The sequence below is a fragment of the Sminthopsis crassicaudata genome, chromosome 1 (genome assembly GCF_048593235.1).
Source record: "Sminthopsis crassicaudata isolate SCR6 chromosome 1, ASM4859323v1, whole genome shotgun sequence".
Taxonomy (NCBI): domain Eukaryota; kingdom Metazoa; phylum Chordata; class Mammalia; order Dasyuromorphia; family Dasyuridae; genus Sminthopsis; species Sminthopsis crassicaudata.
The window spans coordinates 756,605,900-756,620,565 of record NC_133617.1 but is presented as its reverse complement, the minus strand read 5'-3'; the positions used below and the strand labels follow the sequence as shown (position 1 = coordinate 756,620,565).

At 43.4% G+C, this 14,666-nt stretch overlaps 1 protein-coding gene across 2 annotated transcripts; it reads right to left on the bottom strand.

The window, feature by feature from the left end:
• Positions 1-967: 967 nt before the first annotated feature.
• On the bottom strand, positions 968-14,055 carry LOC141552155 (uncharacterized). Of its 2 annotated transcripts, XM_074284627.1 has the most exons (5): positions 13,921-14,055; positions 12,128-12,180; positions 8,002-8,128; positions 6,397-6,492; positions 968-3,079 (listed from the first exon to the last, which is right to left on the bottom strand). In XM_074284627.1, exons 2-5 carry the CDS (start codon positions 12,158-12,160, stop codon positions 1,674-1,676), a joined length of 1,662 nt encoding a protein of 553 aa, XP_074140728.1. In that variant the 5' UTR covers positions 12,161-12,180; positions 13,921-14,055; the 3' UTR covers positions 968-1,673. The 2 variants fall into 2 exon arrangements, with proteins under 2 accessions (XP_074140728.1, XP_074140729.1); XM_074284628.1 differs by lacking the exon at positions 13,921-14,055 and having other exon boundaries at positions 12,128-12,248.
• Between the last annotated feature and the right edge of the window lie 611 nt (positions 14,056-14,666).

Sequence of the window (14,666 nt, the reverse complement as noted above, 5' to 3'; positions counted from 1 at the left end):
GGGATTGTGCAGTGATTACATCAAACTCTGACTGATTCTAACTGTGACATATTTCTTTGGTTTCTTAACTTGACATGAAATCGTTTCCAACATTCCAGGAAGGTTGGACTTTCGTGGACAAATGGCCACAGACATGTCAAGACACTAGGGGACTGTGTCTCACTGTGCCACAATAATTCTCTGACTCCTGGGTTACCTAGTAACCCCATCTCATCAAACCTCTGATCACCTGAGCAAGATGTTTCCTGAGCTTTCATTCTTGCAGCAGAGCTGGCAGGCTACCTGAAACCCAGGGCCAGGAGGCAGGGACAGTAGAGATCATGAAATCATCATTGGAGACCACAACCTTGTTAGAAAGAGACCTTTAAGTAACACTCATTGAAATGTGTAAGGTTGTTTGCTAATTTGAACTTAGTCTCTGTTTCTGTTACACTTCTTTTGTCTGGTAGTTTCTCAAAGGAATTGGTTGGCTATATGGGTTGGTCTTTCAGTAGGGTTTCAGTAAGAGTATAGGAAGTTACCAGTGGTAGAAAAAACAAAATTAAATCTGAAGACAATTCTATCCTTTCAAAGGTTGTGAATGGGTGTGATGGGATGGAAGTTTTCTCAGTTTGAGTCAAAGTCACATGATCCCTATTCCCGGCCCATGAACCCTGGGATGCAGGAAATCACATTGAGTTAGTGAAGTTACAGGAATTGACTTGATCCTCAGGAAGCAGATACTAGCCAATGAAAAAGCTTGGGTCTTTTCCTATTTAACAGGGTGTCCTACTTCCTGCTGGTCAGATAGAGCACATGGCAGGAGCTGGAATGTCTCCTGGGTGTGCTGGGCCTCTCCCTGCAGGATCTAAATAAATGGGACCTTGTCCAGTTCTCGAATTTTTGACTTGATACATGTGTGAGCATTTTCCTCATATTTATTTCAGAATCAGAATGTAGTCAGGAGGACAGTTGTTCAATTCCGGCCTCAGGCATTTAACACTTCCCATCTTTGTGACCCTGGACAAATCATTTAACTCCACTTGTCCCATCAAAAAAATCAATCAATCAATCAATCAGAATGCAGCTAGTGGTACAGTGGATACAGCTTTTAATCATGAAGACCTGAGCTTTAATCCCACCTCATAAACTGACTAGTCACTTTCCAGGACCCCTGTTTGCCTCAGTTTCTTAGATAGTAAAATGAGCATAACAATCACACTTAATTCTAGAGTTCTCATGAGGATAAAATGAGAGACCACAGTGCATGACATACAGTAGATGCTCTAGAAATGGTAGTCATGATTCCATTTTGACTATTTCCTCCCCAGTTGTTCTTCCTTCATTAACCATTATTCTCCTCACTAACAAATGATTTAGTGAAGCACTAAATTTATCCACTTTATCTGGCTTGCGGTGGTTTTCTACATAGTTTTTGGTGTAGTGTCTCCCTGCAGTCTGTGGCCTCCAGGAGAGCAGGAGATGACCTTTATATCTCTTTAGTCTCTCCCCACCGCTTACATTCCTAAAGTTTCTCTAGAGTGTGGATTCTCTGATGTGCAGTAAGACCTTTGCTTATATATAAAGGCCTTTCCACATTGGTTACATTCATAAGGTTTCTCTGCCGTGTGGATTTTCTGATGGGCACAAAAACATCCCCTTTGCCTAAAAGCCTTTCCACACTGCTTACATTCCTAAGATTCCTCTCCAGTGTGGATTCTCTGATGTGCAGTAAGACTTTGCTTATATATAAAGACCTTTCCACATTGGTTACATTCATAAGGTTTCTCTCCAGTGTGGATTCTCTGATGTGTAGTAAGACTTTGCTTATATATAAAGGCCTTTCCACATTGGTTACATTCATAAGGTTTCTCTCCAGTGTGAATTGTCTGATGGGCAGTAAGAGTTCCTATTTGCCTAAAGGCCTTTCCACATTGGTTACATTTATAAGTTTTCTCTCCAGTGTGGATTCTCTGATGTTTAGTAAGAGCTCCTAATTGCGTAAAGGCCTTTCCACATTGGTTACATTCATAAGGTTTCTCTCCAGTGTGGATTCTCAGATGTGTAGTAAGATGTGTCCTGTATTTAAAGGCCTTTCCACATTGGTTACATTCATAAGGTTTCTCTCCAGTGTGGATTCTCAGATGTGTAGTAAGATGTGTCCTGTATTTAAAGGCCTTTCCACATTGGTTACATTCATAAGTGTTCTCTCCAGTGTGGATTCTCAGATGTGTAGTAAGATGTGTCCTGTATTTAAAGGCCTTTCCACATTGGTTACATTCATAAGTGTTCTCTCCAGTGTGGATTCTCTGATGTGCACTAAAATAAGTCTTATATCTAAAGACCTTTGCACATTGTTTATATTTACAAGGTTTCTTTCCTATATGAATTTTCTGATGTACAGTAAGACTTTGCTTATACCCAAAAGTCTCTCCACACTGCTTACATTCATAAGGTTTCTCTCCAGTGTGGATTCTCTGATGTGCAGTAAGAGTTCCACTTCTTGTAAAAGACTTTCCACATTGGTTACATTCATAAGGTTTCTCACCAGTGTGGATTGCCTGATGTACAGTAAGAGCTCCCCTTTGCCTAAAGACCTTTCCACATTGGTTACATTCATAAGGTTTCTCACCAGTGTGAATTCTCAGATGTGTAGTAAGATTTGCCTTGAATTTAAAGGCCTTTCCACATTGGTTACATGCATATGGTTTCTCTTCAGTATGAATTCTCTGATGTACAGTAAAAGTAGTTTTATGTCGAAAGGCCTTTCCACACTGCTCACATTCATAAGGTTTCTCTCCAGTGTGGATTCTCTGATGTACAATAACATTGCCCTTTTTTGTAAAAGCTTTTCCACACTGCTTACATTCATAGAGTTTCTCTCCAATGTGAAATCCCTGATGTTTACTAAGAGCTCTCCTTTCTCTAAAAGTTATTACACCTTCCTTCTCTCCAGAGTCGATGATCTCATGTGGCACACAGATTTCTCTCCAGGGCAAGTCACAGGGACCATCACTCATGAAGCTTTGCTTGTGACTTTCCATCACAGAAAGGCTTACGTTTGCAATAGTTTCCTTCATTTGAAGTCCCATTGCTTCTTCTGAAACACAACAAAAAATAAAACAAATACAGACATGGTTTAGGAAGATATATACATAAATATCCTCTTCCTTCCATCAGCAGAACAGAAACTCAATTATTTCTATTTTCCCAGGCAAAGAGAAACACTTAAATTGGGCATAACCAATAATTTAAAATCCCATTAGTTTTATTCCAAGAAGTACTGAATTTCTAAAGAGCTTCATGCACAATAACATTGGATTCCCATATTAAACTTGTGACAACACAGGAAGTGCTTTCATTCTTATTACAAGTACAACTCACTTGATCAGCTCAGAATGGCTCAGCAACTTGATCAAATCCTAGAAGCTCACACTAGAATTCACAACTTTGAATGGGCATATTCTATAATATCTGACAAATTAACTCCACTCTCCATTTTTCCCTTTCCAATTCATTATCAGCAATTTCAATCCTTTCTTCATAGACAGGTCATTGGCTGCATATATATTAAATAATCAAATTTTTTCATGACAATCCTACCAGTAAGGGTAACCAATTTCCCTTGTAAGCAATTTCCTTTTTTTTCTGTTACATGATTTGAGGTCACATTTAGAATGTTAAGACTGTGCTATTGTGTAACTGAGGGAGAAGTGATTTTGTTCTAACCCATTAATGTTTTTTTGAGATAGCTATTGCTCATTTGTTTTAGAAAAAAATATCATTAAATGCCCCCTGCCTATCCTTGGAACAAGCACTGTTAGGATTACTAAGTGAGAACTGAGGTTGTCTGGATGGTGACAAGGTGAGAATTCAGGTTTTCTGGACAATTACAAGGTGAGAACTCAGGTTGACTTGATAGAGGGCGCAAGCTCATTGGCTGGGGTGGTTCTTCCCAGAAGCCCTTGCATTATCCCACGCCCATTCTCTGGGAGAATAAAAGAGAGGACTCTCAGAGAAAGAAGAAGACTCTCTGCATTACATCAGGCCTGACGGGGCTCTCTGCAGGAAGGGAAGTCACTTCTAAGGACAAGAGTTAACAGCAACTGCCTGGAGACAACGGTTCATTACAGGAAGAAGAATCTGTCGGAGAGATTTGAGTAGAAGACACAGCATATCTCTTCCCAGAGAGCGATCCAGCAGCTTCTGGAGACGACAGCGCGCTACAAAGCACAATTATAAGAAACACAGGAAATCATCCCCTTCTGAAAATGTGTCTCATACAGAAAATGAAGTTCATCATCCTGTAGTATGGAAGGGTAGGGCAAGCTCCACTATTACAAATGTTTCCCTTTTAGAAGTTCACAATCCCCTAGAAGGATTGAGACAATGATCCATTGGATTTGACCTACAAATCGGTTAGTGACACTTTAAGTGGTGAATCATCGTTGGATTTGATTATAAAGATAGTTGTCCTCTTAGACAACATGTATGTGCACATTTCCACCTCAATAGCTCTCTTTCTGCAGTGATTTCAATCTATCATGATCAGGAATACACTGTTTTGGGTGCAGTGATTACATCAAACTCTGACCAGTTCTAAGTGCAACACATTCCTCTGGTTTCTCAACTTGACATGAAAATGTTTCTAACATTCCAGGAAGGTTGGACTTTTATGGACAAATGGCTACAGGAGTGCAAAGACCCTCTGAGACTGTCTCTCACTGGGTCAGAATAATTGTCTGATTCCTGGGTTACCTAGCAACCCCATCTCATCAAATCTCTAATAACCTGAGCAAGATATTACCTGAGTTTTCATTCTTGAAGAATGCTGTCAGGCTACTTGAAACCCAAGGTCAGGAGGCAGGGACAGTAGAGATTATGAAAACATCATGAGAGACCATAACCTTTCTATATTCCACCCTTTTAAGGGTTATAAATGGGACAGATTGGATAAGATTAAGTCACATGATCCCTATTCCCAGGCCTTGAACCCTGGGATGCAGAAAGTCACATTAAGTTTGTGAAGTTACAGGAAGTGATATGATTCAAAGGAAGCAGATATTATCAAATGCAAATCTTGGGTCTTTTCCTCATTAACAGGCTGTCCTACTTCCTGCTGCTCAGGTCAAACACTTGGCAGGATGTGGAATACATCTTGGGAAAGCTATGCCTCTCCCTGCAGGGACTAAACAAATATTTTTCCTTTCTACTTGAAGATGTCTCTGATTAGTTAATTTGGGAAAGGAGGCCTTGCACCCATGGCACATAGTTGTGACTAAATAAATATTAAAAACAACATAAAGCAATATTTATAATTGCCCCTCAAGTACATTTTTCAAATAATGGCATATTTGTCATGAACCATTAGAAATATAAGCCTTTTTAACTATAATCAGCAATTCCTTTTGACTGGTTAGAATTTAAAGAATGGAAGCTTGTCCAGTTCTCATCCTGTTTTTAACCTCATACGTGTGTGAGCATTTTCCTCATATTTGGTTCAAAATCAGAATATAGTCAGGAGGACTTGAGGTCAAATCTGGTCTCTGACACTTAGTATTTCCTAGCTGTGTGATCCTGGGCAAATCACTTAACCCCAACTACAACACAAATAAATAAGTCAGAATGCACTTAGCAGTACAATGCATAGAGTTTTAAATCAGGAAGACCTGAGTTTTAATCCCACCTCAAAAATGGGCTAGTCAATTTACAAGACCACTGTTTGTCTCAGTGTCTTTTTCTGTAAAATGAGCATAAAAATCGCACCTAATTGTAGGGTTCTCATGAGGATAAAATAAGATAGCATAGTGTATAACACACAGTAAATGCTGTAGAACTGCTATTCATTTGACTCCATTTTGACTATTCCCTCCCGAGTTGTTCTCTTCTTCATTAACCTTTATTATCTTCACTAATAAATGATTTAGTGAAGAACTAAATTTATCTGCTTTAGGTGGCTCATGGTGGGTTTCTACATAATTGTTTGTATAGTGTCTTCCCTGCCAGTCTGTGGCCTCCAGGAGAGCAGGGGATGACCCTTGTATCTCTTGATGTCCCTGGTCCTTAACCCAAGGCCTGGCTTCCAGGAAGCACATAATACTTTGCTGACTTGAAGAAGTTCTAGGAAATGGCTCACCTAGGAAAACCTAATCCCTTTTGGTCCTTTCAGTAGAATTCCCTTGATCCAATTCCAAACTTTTTATAGGGTCAGAAATGATCACTGGAAGGAATCTACAGAGCTACTTATTTTGTAGATGGGGAAACTGAGAGTCAGTGACCCAGGAAGGCACTGTCTAAAAATATCTGAAAAAGAATTCCAAGACTGGTCTTTCTCCCCCAAACCTAGCAGTTATGTCTTAGTGCCTTCTAGAAGTCTCTTGCAACCACAACTCATACACCTGCTTCCACCTCACTCACCTGGAGGGCAGCTCCTCAGGTCTTCTTGGTCCAGCATGCATGGTACTTCCCTTTGGTTAAAATAAAAGATGACATCTTCTCTGGGAACTGGAAGTCCTGGGTATGGAAATCAGGTGGGAATGAAGATGGAGAAAAATTTGTAATTTGCTTCTCCATTTTGAGATTCATCCCATCATATTCACACATATGGGTCTGTACTTACCCACAAATGCTTATAAAGCAAGTAAACCCAATGAGATGTGTCACATTATCCTGTTGACCTACTTGCTCTGAAAAAGAGCCAAACTCTCCTCCCCCCTTTCTCTGGATACAAATAGAATCTTTCCTCATTTGTTCTTTATTGTTCATTTGGATGTTTAGAGTAGTCAAAGTAAGTTATCTGCAGGAAGTTTTTCTCAAACAATATTGTTGTTGCTGTATTTTAAAGAAATGACATGGCAAATAATACTGAAAAAGAAATGCTTATTCCCTTCCATTTTTTTCCCACCAGTTGTGCTGGAATTGCAGAGGAGATTAAGACAAAACATCCTATACTAGAGACAACAAGGTGCTTTGGGTTACAAATTGATGACTGTTTAAAAGATGAATATTCCAAATACTACCGTGTTTCCCCGATAATAAGACACTGTCTTATTATTTTTTTGGGACTAAAAAACACCAGAGGGCTTATTTTCAGGGGAGGGCTTATTTTATCCTCCATCATGCCCCTTTTATCCTCCATCATGCCCATTTTAGCCTCCATCATGCCCCTTTTATCCTCCATCATGCCCATTTTAGCCTCCATCATGCCCCTTTTAGCCTCCATTATGCCCCCTGAGTGCTTATTTTATTCTCCATCGCTTACTGAACTTACCGAGTTTTTAGATGGTCCTGTCTCAGCTCTACTCCACGGCGCTGCTCTCAGTAGCGCCAGCAAGCAAATCACCAGGGAAGAAGAGGATGACGCGCTCACTGCTGCAGCTCTGATTGGATGCAGCTCGGAGCACGACGTGCGTTTCACCCGGGAGGGGAGGGCGGCGCTGCTTACTGAAGGTACCGCTACGCAGCATATAGCGCAGGGGATCACCATGATGACCGTTTTCATAGTAAGTTCGATAGGGCTTATTTTCGGGGGAGGGCTTATTTTAGCGGAATATTAAAGAGTATGTGGGTGTCTTATTTTCAGGATAGGTCTTATTATCGGGGAAACACGGTAGAACTATTCAATAGAGGAATGGGTTGTAAAGAAAAGATGCCTGAACAATTTTCAGAGCTTTGGAAGGCAAAATGTGCATCTACAAACAGGTTAAATTAAATCACCCCTGAGATTACTTCCATGGTTGAGCTGCTTTCATTTTGATTTGATGTTTGATTTGAAGCTGTTTAGATCTGGTAAGAGAGAGCTTCAGGAGCAACAAAAGACACCCTCAGGGTCCTACCCAACAATGCAAAGATCAGCACTTTGCCTTTCCTAATAGATAACCTTCTTTCTCCACCCCCCAACTGTCTGCCCACCCAACATTCACCCCCCAGCCCAAAAACACCCAAACAAAAACCCTGCAAAGTGGGGATTGAAGATATTCCCTTTGATTATAGACTTGGAATGATCAGAGGAAGTGCCCTTACCCAGGGAGAGCAGGTTCCTGGCATTCTCCAGCATAACCTCCTTGTACAACTCCTTCTGAGAATGTTCCAAGAGGCCCCACTCCTCCTGGGTGAAGTCCACAGCCACATCTTTGAATGTCACTATATCCTAAACCATCAAAAGTCATAAGATGTAGAGCTGAAAAACACTTTAGAATTAAAAAGTCCAGCCCTCTTCAATTTACAGGATGAAACTGAAACACAGGGAAGGGATTTGCCCAATGGTCATCCCCTTTATAAGTGTCAGAATCAATTCTTAAATTCTTGGTCTGAGTGTTGAGGAAAGCATTTTATGGAATCAGAAGAAAGTTGAGAAAGGATGGAATTATTATTATGGAGAATGTCTTCTGATGAAAAGTGTCATAATGGCCTACTCAGGCCAATTAGAAGAAATAAAAGGGATAGTTAGAACATATACCATTTCATGCTAAAGAAACTGGGAAAGACAAGGGAAGAGAAATACTGCCAATGGCATGAAATATTCAAATTGTCAGAAGATTGGAAAATTCTATCCAATTTATAAAGAACAATTAGTGTGCACATTTTACAACTAATTCCCCCAAACAAGAAAATATCCTTGTAAGAGAATCCTTTGAAGAGTCTAACAGATCCAATACTGAAGCCAAAAAAAGTCGAAACACAGAGAATACATTATAAATCAACAAATAAACTGTCTCCCCCCTCCAATTTTAAGCCTTGTCCTATCAAAACAGATAATTATCCAAGAAACCATTCTTTATGATCAAGTGGGAATGCTACTAGGGATGGAAGGATAGTTGGACATTGGGAAAACAATGAACACAATCTCATTCTAAACCAAAATATCCAAAGCCACACAGTCAATACAGTAAAGAGAGCATAATAGTCCTTTGTGGTAAAAATTTAGTGAGGAGTATAGACCTAGTGGGACCAGAATTCTTGGAAAAGTAAGAGCTCAGGAATTAATTGATCAGGGTTCTCATGTATGTATACATATATAAGCATTTGTATTGACCAAGTTCCATCTTCTCATTTTTTTCACCTGTTCCATGTCCATTGGAAACAGAAATAAAAAGAAACCTATTATACAGTTCATTCAATCCGTCTAAAGAAATAGAAAAAAACCACCACATAATAATAATCCACTTGCCTATGTCCTAAAACATGTTTATGACTGGAATAAGAATACTTGAGAAGAACTAAATGAAAAAGAAACAAGTTTTGATAAAGAAAGATCAAGGAGCTCATAAAACCTTGCCCACACAGCAAACTGTACAAACAAGGAGTGAGTGGGGACCTCTGATGCCTGAACCTCACTCACCTAGACAAAGGAAGGAGGGGCAAACACAACAGAGCTGAACACACAAATACAATTTACTCACAAGTGAAAAGGGGAAATGGAGAAAAAGGAGAAGGGAAGTTAGAGGGAAGACAGATTAAGGGAGGGATTAGACCTAAACAAAACAAATCCAAAGGCTGCACAAAATTATGTATTGCTCTTTTTGAGGGGGTAAAGGGAATCTAAGGGATTACCCATGAATATGAAATGCATGAATAAGGGCCATAAATGTAATGGAATACAATGCCTGAAGAAACATGCTGGTCACCACCACTAACAGATGCAAGGCTCTGGTGCACAATGAGAAATATGTTTTAGGACATAGGCAAGTGGATTATTATTATGTGGTGGTTTTTTTCTATTTCTTTAGACGGATTGAATGAACTGTATAATAGGTTTCTTTTTATTTCTGTTTCCAATGGACATGGAACAGGTGAAAAAAATGAGAAGATGGAACTTGGTCAATACAAATGCTTATATATGTATACATACATGAGAACACTGATCAATTAATTCCTGAGCACCGATGATGACATGTTGTCTACCCCAGAGAGATATATTATTTAGACGACCAACAAGAAAATATATTTACCTTGCATTTGCACACATGAACATATAACTCCATATGTCTGCACGTGTGGGCACATACCCACAATACACGTTTTTGTAAAGACACGTATCATCACGTGGCAACTCTGATCAATGCAATGATCACTGGATTCCTGAGGCCTCTTGATGACACCCTGCCTACTTCTTGATAGAGAAGTGACATTCAGAGCACACGTGGAGATAATATTCTTTCTACATGAACAATGAGAAATTTCCCTTAGCTGACTACATACATTTCTTTAAAATGGCATTAATTTTTCTTGCCTTCTCAATGGGAGAGCAAAGCATAAAGGAAAGAGAGAGAAGGCTAATTTTTGTTTACCAAAAAAACCCCCATAGAACACCAATCCTGAAGTCAGGAGTAACAGAATTCAAATCTGGTCTCAGACACTTAACACTAACTAGCTGTTTGACCCTGGGCAAGTCACTTAACCTCAATTACCTTAGAACAAAAAAAAAAAAAAAAAAAAAAAAAAAAAAAAAGCCAAAATTTGAATTTAATAAAGCAAATCAATATCAGCCTGTCCCCACCCAATTTTCTGACTACTGAAGTAAAAGTAAAACGTGGATAAAAATTAGATTCCAATATTTATTGTGAGGATCACAGGAAATATTGGTAAGGTGTTTAACTTGGGTCTGGCACTTAATAGGTCCCTCAAAATAATTGCCACTTTTCTCCCGACTACTCAGGAGAAGGCTAGAAAACGAAGCACCCTCCCCTGGAGGCTATCAGCTTTGGGGGAAGGGCCACCATCTCCTGGAGTTCTGTCTTTCCCATGCCTCATGGTTGGGTTAATTTTGTTACTGACCCTAAAAGGTGACAAAGCTGCCCAGGAAAACTTACATAGTGGGCAATGGCTCCATGTACCTCCTTTCCATCAGTATTCTGAGGGCCTCTGGACAAATTAGTATGGCTGCCTAGAAACCTAAAGACCTAAAGATCTGCCATTGTGAATCCAGGGTCCTTCAGATATGATTTCCCAGGATGCCACATTGCCTCCCCCTGCTCTGCTGAACACAGGAGCTCCCACGTGGAGGCAAGAGGGGCCTTGTGTATTGAACCTAAGGAACTCGTGTCCATACTGAATGCCTTTTCTAGGCTATACACATTAATCTCCTTTGATCTGTAGATGAATAACAATGTCTGATGGTTGCTGAACATTTAAACTAAACATTGGCTAGAGTCAGTTCCCTCCATTTTACTCTTCCTGGAAACCCAGGGCCTGCTGCAGCCAGTGTCAGAGTCATAATTTTTAGGAAACTGTCTCAGGTGTTATGGCACACTAATGTGGCTCTTTCAATGCTTCCTTTTCTCGCTGTGCCATTGTCTCTGCCAATTCCTGGCACTCTGCCTGGGAGAGCCCAAATTAAACCACCAGGAAACCCGTTTGTATAGTACCAGGGCACACAGTCTTGGTGCCCAGGAACAAAAGAGGCAAGGAGAATGCCAGCAGCCTCTTTTAGACAGGAGAGATTGGTCCTTGTGCCAGGGTGGGGCTTAGAAGCACCAGAGCAGCAGGATGGCCCCAGAGCTCTTTGCACCAGAACTGTTGGGCTTGCACTTAAAAACTTTCTCAATGCCTTTTTGGCTAGACCAAGAAATGATGAAGGTAAGAGATCTGGGGAGACCTCAACAGGCTTGGGGCCTGAGGCAGAAGGACATGAGCAGCCCCAGGAGGACAGGTCCTGCTCTGATGACCCCACTGCCCAGGACATGAGCTGGGAAGTCTTCCGGGCTCTGCTCCCAGGCAGCTGTGACAAGAGTCTGGGAAGGGTTTTCCAGGAACTTCAGGGGCTATAAGGAGAGCTTGGCCATAGCAAATCAAAAGGGGGAGGGACTTTGGGAGATGGGGGGGCGTGATGTCTGTCCCAAAGGGAGCAGACTGATCCTAGTAGGATGGAGATTCACCATGAAGTGGTGGGCCAGGTCAGTCTGTTGTAATGGGAAGGGCACCAATTTAGAGGGTGTGTGGGGTGTGTGGGGTGTGTCTCAGTGCCCAAGAAATCACTTGGAAACATAGGGGGCAGGGCAGTATTTTTCCCACTGTGTTCCCCGATTCCCCATTTTGTAAAGAAATGACCCCACACAAAGCCCTGCCAGCTTCCCAGCCCGTCTTCCATATCCATGGCAATGGCTGTGACTGCTGATTTTGGGCAGGTCTGTGGATGGACTGCACTCACCTGAGGAGGAGGTCCGAGGCTCCCAGGGCCCATTCCCTCTGGCTCCAGGCTCCCTGTGCAGGTAGCAAAGCAACCAAAGTGACTCCATTTTGTCAAGTTCTTCCTTCTGGTCCCTGTTGCTCCCACCCTTGAAGGATTCACAAAGTAGAAACAGCCAAAGCTCTTACTAAGAGAGGTCCCACCAAACCATTGTTGGGGGCTTTAATTCCAAGCCTCTTTGAAAACTATGAGAAAGGAGCCCCTAAGAGAATCCCTCCCTTTTCCTCTGCATGGAAAAGCCCAGCTTCCCCCCTCCATCTTCTTAGTCCCACACTGAGCGCCTTCATGTTCTTAGTCCCACACTGAGCCCCTTCATGTTCTTAGTCCCACACTGAGCGCCTTGGTGTTCTTAGTCTGGGAGACGGCTATTTGGGGTTCTCACATTAAAACTCTTCTAATTTCACTCCACTTTGGGGGTCTGCCTTTGACCCTGTCCCTGCTTGGGCCAGGCTCGGGTCCTCAGACGAAGAAGCTGGAGAGGGAGAAGCATCCCAGAGAGGAGAGGACTTTCCCCTCTTTCCCTATGTGGGAGGCCAGGCTGCAGGGATTCAGGGAGTGAGGTCCTCCAGGAGGTACAAAGGCCCTGGGCCTGTCCTCAGGGGAGAGACTCTACCCTACAGAAGAATGCAGGGAGGGTCAGGATTGGAAAGGAAGCTGGCTGAAGAGGAAGACTACTCCCCTCCCTTTTTTACTTCTTCTCTTCCCTCTCCTCTCCCAATCTTCCTACAGAGAGCCCAGAGGTACAAGGGGCTTTAAGACCCCAGACGGGAGGAGACCAGTCAGTGCCTCAGTGGCTCCTGAGTCAGCTCTCTCCCCCCGCACCTGGTCCTCTGCCCTCCCTGTGTCCCCTCTCCCCAACTACCCCACACATCATCCTTCAGAGGACAGACCGCTTGCTGTAGGAAGGAGGAGAGCCAGGGGACTGGGGCATGGGGTGGGCTCTGGCATGAAGCCAATGATGACCCCTGGAAGCCTGAGCCCGAGGGACAAAATCCTGCCTGGGATTCAACTCTGAGAAGAAAGGGCTGGGGAAGTAGGAGGTTTGGGGAGCAGGGGTAGGGTCTGGGAGGGAGGACAGACCTAAGTAGGTCATGGCAGGAGGTCAGGGCCATTTTGGTGAGAGAAGTGCTCGGGAGAAACAGCTGAGCCTGGGAAAACAGGAGGAGTACCTAGGAGCTGCGGAGGACTGCTGGGACCCTCTCAGAGTTTAGGATTGGAGTCTCTAAAAGGAAAATGGAGACAGGGAGCCCCAAGACGGGGATCTGAAGGGGAACCAGCCAAAAAGCTAGAGGTTCAGAGAAGGGGGAACAGGAAAAGCTTTGGTAACTGTGTTCAAGGTGAGGTCTTGGGATAGGAAGGCAGGACTCTTGGATCCTTAAAGGAGGGTGGGTCTGAAGGCAAGACAGCTGAATTTCACACATGATTTTAGCCAAAAAGCTGAGAAACCAGGAAAGGGAATCTCTAATCATGAGGGGGACAGGGGGATGGGACCCCTGGGCCCTGATCACAAGGCTGAAATCCGGACTCCTGGATTTCTCTGGGCAAAGTCTGAAGTCGGGAAACGTGTGACCCAAATCTGGGAAGGGAGTGGGAGTCTGGAAAAGGTTTGGGGCGGGAGCTCCTGCAGCAGGCAGGCCTGGTAGAGAGGTAGGCCTTGGTAGAGTCGCAGGACACTCACCAAGAGGTCAGGAGGAGGCTCAAAGGCCAGGAAATACTGGGGGGAGAGGAGGGGCAGCTGCCTACCAGGGACCTACCACGGGTCTGGCTCCCAGAAGACAAAGAGGTTTCAGCTGCAGCAGAAGGCAGAGATCCCAGCTCAGAGGTTTCCTGCTTCCCAGCAGCTCACTCTGACGGGGTCTTCCTAGTCCCAAGAGCACCGCCCTGTCCTTTCCCCAGGATAGATGGGCTCTTTCCTCCAGTCACACCCAGAACCAGGACTTTAGGACTTTCACAGTCTCTCCTACCTGAGCCCTGCCCCCCCCCCCCGCCCCCATCACTCTAGGATCCCTTCTTCTGCCCTAAACTCCTTTCAAACTCCTCCCCAGGACTCAAATTCCACCTGGCCACCACTCCCAGGCTGGTTATCTGGGAGAGCTCCTCCTCCCCACGGCCTCCCCCAGCTCCTTCCCTCTCAGACTCAGCCCCCATCCTCCAGAGCAGAGAGACCGCCCTGCTAAACCTGCCTCCCCAGACCGAGCCAAAGTGAGGGACCCCATTGCTTGTGCAGGCAGCAGCCAGGGGCTCTCGGGAAGCTGGGGATGCTCCATGCAGTTTGTCACTGTTAATCCGGATCGGATTGGACAGAGGTGGTAAATGGCTGGTCTTTAAGCTTCTACCAGGGCCCAGACCTTAAGGCAATGTGCCCTGAAACTCCATCAAGCAAGAAGATGGGACTGCGAGAGGACAAATGAAAGGAACTGGATAAGAATGCCTCTATTCTGTTTTGAATGCGGTTTAGAGTAACATGGAGAGATGCAGGAAGTGATCTTTCTCTGGAAGA

Bases quoted from the DNA above. Each gene is read 5' to 3' on its own strand.
- LOC141552155 (XM_074284627.1), bottom strand. From the start codon at position 12,160: ATGGGCCCTGGGAGCCTCGGACCTCCTCCTCAG. The intron at 6,493-8,001 runs GTAAGGGCACTT...TTCCATACCCAG, and splicing joins CAGGAACCTGCTCTCCCTGG to GACTTCCAGTTCCCAGAGAA. The intron at 3,080-6,396 runs GTGAGTGAGGTG...GTTGTGTTTCAG, and splicing joins CCTGAGGAGCTGCCCTCCAG to AAGAAGCAATGGGACTTCAA.